The sequence below is a fragment of the Rhododendron vialii genome, chromosome 8a (genome assembly GCF_030253575.1).
Source record: "Rhododendron vialii isolate Sample 1 chromosome 8a, ASM3025357v1".
Taxonomy (NCBI): Eukaryota; Viridiplantae; Streptophyta; class Magnoliopsida; order Ericales; family Ericaceae; genus Rhododendron; species Rhododendron vialii.
Genome location: NC_080564.1, coordinates 1781328 through 1791702, shown reverse-complemented (window position 1 = coordinate 1791702; position 10375 = coordinate 1781328). Strand labels below are relative to the sequence as shown.

The 10375-nt window shown below is 36.2% G+C and overlaps 1 protein-coding gene across 1 annotated transcript; it reads right to left on the bottom strand.

Annotated features, from left to right (window-relative positions):
• Positions 1-6007: 6007 nt before the first annotated feature.
• Positions 6008-10117, bottom strand: LOC131298284 (UDP-glycosyltransferase 91A1-like). Its single transcript, XM_058323656.1, has 2 exons — positions 9280-10117; positions 6008-6963 (listed from the first exon to the last, which is right to left on the bottom strand). The coding sequence occupies exons 1-2, from the start codon at positions 10076-10078 to the stop codon at positions 6341-6343; spliced, it is 1422 nt and encodes a 473-aa protein (XP_058179639.1). The 5' UTR covers positions 10079-10117; the 3' UTR covers positions 6008-6340.
• Between the last annotated feature and the right edge of the window lie 258 nt (positions 10118-10375).

Below are 10375 nucleotides of genomic sequence, written 5' to 3'. Positions count from 1 at the left end.
TGCCCATAAATTTTAAAATAATATTTCATGAGACCCTGTAAAAAATCAGCTCCAATGGATATCGGTAGGTATATTTTTCGAAATTCGTAGGAACGAAACTGTTTAGTTTTGCAGTTTCGTTCCTACAAATTCAAAAAACATATCTACCGATATCCGTTGGAGCTGATTTTTTAAAAGGTCCCATAAAATATTATTTTAAAATTTATAAATATTATTTTGTATTTTTTTGGGGCCTGCTTGAAGGAATCCTAGTTCTAAATTAATGGGTTGCCCCAAGCGTAGGGCGGAAACCAACGTAGCACAATATCCGATAAGTCCGGATTCGAATCCACAAAGACAATGATGTGTGTTGATTAAAAACTCAGGTTGTTACTGATTAAACTGGCTCTTAGGTAGCCACCCCTTGATGATTGATTGAAATTAACTAAAACCTAAGGAAACAATTGTTATTTTCAAATAATTAAAAGAAGGTACGGTCGTAGAATTCATAGCACTCGTAACCAGTCCGAATTAACCTGCTCCATTCGATATTCTTAAAAACGTTCAACTTTAGATTGAAAAAGATACCCCGCAAGATGCGAGACCCTATGGTCGCCGTTTACCCATGCGCAGTGGAGAATGAGTTTTGGACCCCCATTCCCCCGTTCACATGGGCTCCGACAATGTCCGGGTTCGTCCGCGGGAAGTATTTTTTTCCAATCTAAAATCATCTTTTTAATTGTTTGAAAACAAATCAGTGCCCGAACTACTCACAGCGTGCTAATCACCCCGCGACCCTACCTAACGACTACTCACTCAACATTAAGCAATAAACAAAAGAAACTCTAAATTGAAACATGCTTCTATTACTTAATACGAAAAATAAACAAGAGATCCAAACCACATAAAAACAAACAAACAACTTTTATTAAAAACATAAATTAAAACGAATTATCGAATTGCGAATAATTGAACAATACTTGAAAGCTTGAAAAGAAGAAAACTCAGAAGTAAAAACGTATGTTCTAAAACTACAAAAAAAAAAACAATATTCGGAACAAAACCTCTTTTCCGCCGCCCCCGTTCTTTGTTTTTTTCTGTGTAAAAATATCCGTTACTCGGCAACTCCCTTTTCATGCTGCTGCTGCCGACTTCAATTGTAAAAGAGACCTAGGGATCTCAGTCACTTGGACCAAGCCACAATTGCCTTTCCAGGGCCTTTCTTTTCTTTGATCTAACTTAGAAATCCATTAGTTCTGGCCCACCATGACATGTGCAAAGTAAATAGAATTGTTTTGCCACCATTCAATCCGTGGACTAATTAGTTCTGTGCTAAACACATTGACCTTCAAACGGACTTGCTTCCAACACCGTATAATATTTTAATTCCGCATTTTTTTCATCAAATCCTTCAAAAACCTACAATACACAAATTAGGCATTAAGCTCCGAATAATATTATAAATGGAACTTAACAAAGATAAATTAGAAAGCGCAAATGTGAACATTTACTCGCCTATCAGGGCCCACAATAGACGCGCGGTGGACGGTCACCGTGAAATCCATACGGTGACCGTAGTCCTGCTCTTTTCTACAAGAGGTAATTGTGAATGTGGATAAACTTGAACAAATGCTGAAAATGGGAAAAGAATTAGGCCCCGTTCTAGAACGGGTTTAAGAACTTATTTTTTAAGAAGGCAATTTTAAGCTCAAAAATTATGTGCTTCTGCAAATAATTTTCCTATTAACATGTATCTTATTTGATAGATCTCATTGGGATCTTTAATACGGTGTAAAAAAAATTAAAAAATTATTTTTCATTAACATTATTTTTGAGTTTGAAAATGTAAAATAAACTGCTTATTTAAATTTTATGAAACAATCTTTTTTATTTTTCTTTGAGAAGTTCTAAAATAAAATTTTATTTTACTTTTTATAAAGATTTCTGGAACTGGCTCTTAAGCTTGTCATCACATTTTGAAGAGGACTTTGTGATCATTCAGGTATAAAAGTTGTGAGTTAACTGCTGTGGCAATTGTGAGGAAGTTGGTAGCAAAGACAGAGAGAGAGAGAGAGAGAGAGAGAGAGAGACCAAAGTCGTACAAAATGCATCATATTGTGGTCATTTCATGATTGTGATTTGTGATTTTTCTTTTGTTTTGGTAAATTTGTGATGATTCATATACATTTTTCCACCACTAAACGTAGAATATTTGTGCTTAATTTATCTCCCATCAAGTCACGTGCAGTCTGTTTCATCACCTCCGAATAGGGCTCACAGATATTATTGTGATCACATCCGAATAAGTCATGTGTTTTTTCTGATCAAATTTTAATGATCCGAGTCGCTCAATGTGATCAGATTGTGATTTTAAGGATATCCGCGATAAATCAGCAACAAAAATGATCGAAAAGAGCTTCATCCGAACAATTTTTTATTAAACGGTTTAATAAAAAAACTACTCAAATGAAGCCCTTCCCGGTAATTTTTTTTGCCAATTTCTCACGGGTACTTTTAAAATCACATTCTGAACACATTGAGCAGCTTGGATTATCGAAAATCGATCGGAAAAGGGAGGTCTGCATTTTAAAGGTCCTCATTTGAAACTTTCTGTATATATATTATGAATTGGCTGCTGATTTTGCAATTCCTTTTTTTGCTAACGCTACTCCTCTTCAAGTGTATTGTATTTTTGTTGCTACAGGGTAATGGCGTTAACAAAAAAAAATGAGTAACAAAATCATTTCTCTATGAATTTTGATTTGTAATAGATGACCAACACGGAATTGCTAAATTAACATCATCATATTGGGAATGGGAGATGGAATCTGGATACGATGGCTCACATTATTGATGATATATAATTATATATAGAACTGCCTCTATTATTTATGATATATACATTGGATGGGATCTACTTCTGGTATGTTTTCCACGGCTTCTGCTTATGACTTGATTAATTAAAAAAGAATCAGACTTGACAGGATGGGGATGGTTCTGCCAGCAAAGTTCAGATTTTTATTTTTTTTTGTGTGGTTGATACTCCTACTTCTTAATAAATTATCTAGCAAGGCCCTGTTTCAAAACAATTTCTTAAAAAATAAGTATTTATTTTATATTTTTAAATTCAAAAATAATATAAATGAAAAATAAATTTTCAATTTTTTTGTACAGTTCAAAAGATCTCAATGAGATTTATCAAACAAGTTTCATATTGTTAGGAAAATTATTTGCGTAAACACATTATTTTTGAACTTGAAATTGCCTTCTTATAAAATAAATACTTATTTTGAGTTTGGGAACGGGCTTCGTACCCTAAGAGGAAGGACAGATCTGGATATATATACTATATGTCCCCAGTGTAGCACATGTTCTGAAGACTTAGGGTGTGTTCCACTATTTTTTAAATTAAGTGTGATATATTGTAAGAGAATAACTTATCTCGTAAAGCGAAAAATAAACACTTATAAAATAAGAACCTTAGCGTAACGGAACCTTAGACCATCTGTTTAGAAGATGTGTGAAGACTTTAGGCCCCGTTCCAGAACAGAAAAAAACCCCTTATTTTTTAAGAAGGTAATTTCAAGCTCAAAAATTATGGGCTTGTTGAAATCTAAAAATATGCAATATGGATCTTGTTTGAAACATCTCATTGAGATCTTTTATACGATGCAAAAAAATTAAAAAATTATTTTTAAGTTTGAAAATGTGAAATAAACTGCTTATTTTTTAAAAAAGTTTCTGGAACGGAGCCTAACGAGCTTTGGGGATACGCTTATAGAAGTCGTCTGTGGATAGAAAGAGAGGAAAGTCCGTTGGCTGGATTTCCTTAATTTCATCTTAAATCCAAAAGGAAGGTGTTCGGTGGGGAAGTATTGCCTTGGAATATTACGTTTTCATCTTATTCCATACGGATGGTTGCTGGTACCAACCCAATCGGAATGCAGGTTTTGGAGGAATTTTCGGAGCCTCAAATGGAGAATGGATTCTGGGATATATACTATGGCAAGGCTGTGTGCGAGACAATATCAGCAAAGAAAATTGTGTTAATGACATAAAGATTAGACCATCCGCAATGAAATAAGCAAAAGTGAATAATCAAAATATGTCACATTAGATTTTGATTATCCATTTAGAAGTTGTTAAAGTTAGCAATATTAAATTCCACATTGGTTATTTTTTGTTAATAATCAAAACCAATGAGACCATTGCTTCTTTGAGTTTTCTCCAAACTTTTCCCCTTCATTTCACGTATATCTTTTTGAAACGGAAAGGATTTTGCGCAACATAAGTGCTAGCATAAGAGAACAAATACAGCTCCAGCGAATAAAGCTCTTCCTAATCAATGATGATTTGCCTTAAATTAAGGCTATCCCTAATCATGAATTTCCCATATAATCGAGAGTGGTTTAAAAAAATTGTGTAGAAAAACAATTTTGTGTAAATACTCATACAATTTTTTTTTTTTAAAAATAGTTTTTAAAAAAATTGAAGAAACAGTTTCTATTAAAAAAAAAAAGAGCACATAAAAAGACAGTTTTTTTTTTTTTTAAGTTTCTGAAAAAAAAAGTTTTTTAAAATTATTTTGTGAAAACATTTTTGAGAGAGAGAGAGAAGATTTTTGTGTAATGATAAGTGTACTTAATTGAGAAAATATGAGGATCACTAAATTTGATTATTGGCAAAAAGTTTCCAGTTTTGATTATTCAAATACCAAAATTTGATGGATTGCTAAGAGATTGTTAAGTTTGGTTGAGCTCTTTTTTGATCAAATATTACTACTTTTAGCAACCTTTTAATTTTCCTTATTCCACTGTGGATGCTCATATAGTTACAATGATATCATGCTAAGGAAGAAAGATCACATCAAGGTAGCGGATCTCACTTTCAGGAAACCGGCTGGACCGATTGAATCACAAGATCTTTGATTGGTGAAAGTTAATTCATCTTGTTTGAACTCAAATGACTCGGCATTTAATGAATTTATTAGTGAGCATGACCGAAAATATCTTGTTCTAAATTTAAATGACTCGCAAGTGGTGTGAAGTGCAGTTGATGTAGGGTTCGATTCCCGTAAACACCTATTCCCCTCTTCAATTCCCCTAGGATATATTGTAGTAAATTAGATTTAACGAATGAGAAAAAAAAAATTCAAATGAATCAACATTCAATGTAAATTGGAAAAGGAGTATATTTTTTATTTTTTTGGAATTAATGGGCTTCAATTGATCTCAATCTGGCCCAAACTCTATAATGGGACTCAACATGAGGACTTTATCTGGCCCCGAAATTATAGAGAAACGTTTACCTTTCACGAGGCCAACCCAACCCATGCATCCTCTCAAAACCCCAGAAAGCCGAACTAGAGGTATTATTTAGTTCTCTTCTCCCCGGACTTTTTATTTCTATCGGCAAAAGTAATATTTTATTAGAGGAAGGGAAATAGAGTCCAACCAAAAGTTGAAACCGTACAGCCATAGGGACTAAACCCAATACAATTTGAGGGCTTAGAGCGTCCAGGTAAAACAGTGAAAATCAAAAACAGCCCAAAAGGGCCTAAAAAGTCTAGATACATTAATAAAGCCTGGACATTGCTCCTACCTCTCAGAAAAAGTTGTGAATGCCACGCATTTGTCGTAGCCCACACACTTTTGCCAAAGGAAGAGAGCTAGCAATGCCCCTACGACACTGAATAGTTTTCCTTGAACTAAGGTGCATGGCTCCTACACACTCGGGTATGCATACTCATGTTGAGAAATTACGTACCCTCGTATGTGAAATTAAACAGAGAAGTTACTATTTGATGATGCAGAGTAGCAAATGAATCTAGCTGCTTTTGATCAGCTAGATCATGACCAAAGAGTTTTAAGATTATTTTCTTAAAGAACCGAACTCAAAATCACTTTGCTTTAATTTGATCCAACCAAACCAAGCTCAAACACTTCACAACACAACCTCTGCCTTGTTTGCATGGTAAGTTCTCGGGGTGCTCAAGAAAAACCGTCCGGACCGTGTGCTGCCACCCATATATAGTAAGTTCCATTTCAGCAAATTCGGGCTCATCTACATGTTTAATCTCATTCTTTTCCACAAGATAGTACCACTAATCAAGTAGTAGAAAGTAAAAAAATGAACATTCTTCGTCTTGAACAAAACAACCATATAAAAGAGAAAGGGAAATGATTTTGTCACTCCCTTTTTTGTAAACATCACTCCTCTGTAAATGTATTTTTGCACCAAAAATACACTTGCAGGAGGATAACGTTAACAAAAAAAATGAGTGACAAAATCAGCAGCCAAGAGAAATCCGTTACATGGGAAATAAATAAAAATCCCAAGCTGATAAACTGAAACTGGTGTTTCAAGTAGTTTCCCTGATCCTTTTACGACTTTGAAGAAATCCCAACAAATTATCCACATAACGGTCTTGCCTGTCCCTATCTCCAAACAATCCGCTCATCTCCTTGACCTTGTTCCTGTATATCTCCCCCTCTTCCTCCACCATTACCAGCCTGAGTGACTCAGCCACTGACTCCCTATAAAACGACCCGTCTCGCTCATCTCTCGGTATCGAATAACCCAACTTCTTCTCCTCCAAAATCCTCGCATTTATCCCTTGATCCGACAGAAACGGCAGAACTATTAGCCCTCTCCCAAACTGTATCCCGTCCACAATCGAACCCCAACCCGCGTGGGTCAAAAACCCGCCCACCGAGTCGTGGCTCAGTATCCTGGGTTGAGGCGCCCAGCTCGTCCACACCACTCCTCTCCCCTTTACTCTCTCCAAGAACCCATCTGGTAACTCGTTCGGACAGCGCTTCCTCAGCACCCAAAAGAACGGCAACTCGGACAGCTCCAACCCGAGTGCGATCTCGGTGAGTTCGTCTTGACTCAGTTCTGCCTCACTCCCGAACGCTATGTACACCACCGACCCTTTCTCCTGCTTTCCAAGCCAATTCTCTATCTCACTCCATCCGCCGCCTGCTCCAATAATAAACTTGATTTATTAATTTTTTTAGTATTTTGAGAGTTGTATTTTGGTTACTGTACAGTATGATTTTCCTATAGGGTACTCCATTTGTTAATGGGAAGACACATGAGTAGTGGTGAGTGTTTTATCTGAAGAATTCAACTAATAAAAATTCTTTAATTATACATTCAGTACTCCGAGAATAGTAGAATACCGCCACATGCAGCGGCGGACCTATAAATTTATGGCACAGGGGTCAAGTTTTATATATAGTAATTTGTTTCATAAGCTCTAATGGTGTGGTTATTAGTTTCGTTTACTTACATTATAAATACTTGTAATATCAATTTCTATGTTGATTTTATTTTTTAAAATTATTTACTTGTGAAGTATGTTAACCGTTAAGGGTTTCATTTGAAAAAATTAACTCCAAATTCTCCAAAAACTTAAAGCTGATCTTGTGTGAAACTTGAAGAAATCCATTTTACTCTCTTCAACTTTGTCTATCCACTCATTATTACTCATTATATCAAAAATATTTTTAAAAGATGAAAACCAAACAAAGACGCAAAATTTACTTTGACTTTAGTTTTGCCACAGGCTAATTTTGGTTTAGAGTCATGAAGTATTTTTATCAATAATGAACATGGTGTTGCTGCTGCTGCTTTTTTTTTTTTGGAAGTTATGGCGTTGCTTTGCTGTCATAAAGACATGGAGAGAGAGAGGGAACAGGGTGGAACTGTGCTACACACACAGCAATCTGTGCACAGATTTCGTTGTGGGGCCCATTACGGGTCCCACGCAAATCATCCGAGCCGCTCATTAGATGTAAAATATTTTTTCAAGGGTCCCCGTAAAAAATAAGCTCAATCTAATACCTATAGATGCTTCATCCAACCATCTAACTTTTCATTCAGATTTTCGAATAATAAAAAGTTATATGATTGGATCGAGCACCTAGAGGTATCGGATTGAGATTATCTTTTACGGGGACCCTTGAAAAAATGGCTCGAATAATTTATGTGGAACCCGTGGTGAGCCCCACAATAAAATATGTGCACAATCTGTGCACATATTGTATGTGTGTTTAGACTTTCTGAACAGGGTGGGGGAGGGTAGATTTGTACTTGAAGGTGGACAAGAGAGTCAAAAGTTCAATCATTCACAAGCTTTTCTAGAGAAAGAGAGAAAGATAGGGGCGGATGTGAAGATTTGGTGAGGGCAAGGATTGAATATGGATAATGCTACGCACATAATAATTTAAACACAACAACTTACACAATCTCTTACATACATATGAGATCCACATATAATAATATGTATGAAGCACATATGTATGCGAGAGATTGTATTTGATGTTATGATTAGATTATTGTATGAATAACATTGGGGCAAATTTACTAAAATGTCAGTAATGTCTCAAAAATATATACTCTCTCCGTCCTGATTTGTTTGTCCATTTTCACTATTTGGGACCTCTTACAAAATTGTCTATATGTTTTAATTTATAATATTTTTTATATGCAATATAGATCTTGTTTGATAGATCTCAATTAGATCTAAAATATGATGTTTTCAAAATTATGTAAAATATTATAAATTATGAGATATAGATAATTTTTTAAAAAGCACGTATGTTAAAATTGGACAAACAAATTAAGACAGAAAGAGTAGCATTGAATTATCCTTGAAGTACTTAGGGCAAATTTAAAAATATATAACCATCGTGGAATAGTTTTCAAGGCAGTGGGGTCACATGACCACCCTTGCCATTATGTGTGTCCGCCACTTGTGCCCAGTGACACCACCAACCCAACTCCAAGGCCAAGCGGTCTTCTTCAAGAAATATTAGTTTGAGACATAGCTATTTGCTTTGTTTTAATATCTCGTGTTCGATTTTTTTTTATTAACAACTCTCGGGATGTAACGATTCATTCCAGCTGATTTGCTTAATTATTAATTTAATCACGTGACTTAAAAGGTTAATTTTAAATTATATAGTAACTACTTGAGTTATCTTATATACCATTTAATATTTCCCAAGTTAGTCCATGCGGGACTAAATTTGTGTCCCAAATATGGGATGTCGCATGAGGTCACTTCATCCCAAACGTGAGCGTGTGCAAACAGTTAAAAGAGGAGTTGTAGGAATTAATTCGAAATAAACACAAATTATCCCGAAACGCCCTGGATTAAAAAAAAAACCCACCGCCAACCCTCCACACGGGCACTGAATAATCACGAGTGATATTTTATGTTTTCCTAGTGTACAGAAATAAAATAAAATACTAGCATAGAATGATAATTTTAGAAGTTCTTGCCTGCATCACCATCGCCGCCGCCGTCATCCGCCGTTGCCGGGAGCAGACCAACCGCTAAAACGGGTTTCCGGTGAAGCTCCACGAGGAGTTCAAACCACTCCGGTTCAAACTCCGAACAGCTTTTCACGGCTACAATGTCACACCCTTCAATGGTGGCTCCAATCCTATACGAATCCGGAACATTTTCGTTGTCCCCACTCACACCATCTCTGAAAATCCTTAGAATTTCGAAAAGCCGAAACGCCACCGTGGATTCAAACGGAACCCACTTCGGCGGGATTACGAAATCCTCCGGTTTAGTTCGGTAATCCTCTTCACCCTTCAAAACCGGCACAGGCCCAAGGAAGCCCAGAAGCGCAGCGTTTAGGATGTTGAAATAGGCGGTTGAGATGTTAAGATCGGATGCTATTTGGGGGAGCCAATAAGGAGCGAAATCGAGGAATACCCAGTCAGGATTAGAGGATTTGAGGAACTGGGTGATGGGTGTTTGGAGCCGGTCGTAGGCGATTTTGAGGTACTTGACTTGTTCATAAGGCAGGTCGATCGTGGCCTCTGCGTTTTCCGGGAGGTTTTCGATATGGGGAAGAGGGAGTTTGACGAAGTTTATGAGAGGAGATAGAGTGGGGGGTATTTCGGGAAGGCGATCGATGTTTTTAGGAGTGGAAAGGAAGGAGATTTTGTGACCCTTTTGGGCTATGAGCTTAGAGAGTTCCAGGAATGGGATCATGTGCCCGAAGGCTAGCCATGGGAACATTACAATGTGGAGCTTTTGGCCCGCGCCGGCGGCCGGTGGAGGATTGGACTCCATGGTTTCTTCCTCTTGTGAGTACGATTGTATTGTACTTGTTATAATATAAACTTATAATCATTGCAGGAGGACTGTTTGGGCGTGGTGTTCCTGGAAAATGAATTTTTTGAAAAAGAAAATAATTTTAAGTTTAAAAATTATGTATTTACGCAAATAATTTTTCTACCAATATAGATTTTGTTTAATAGATCTCATTAAAATCTTTTAAACGGTGAAAAAAAAATTGAAAAAATATTTTTCATTTTCATTATATTTGAGTTTGAAATTACCTTCTTTTTCCAAAAAGTTCTCTTTTTG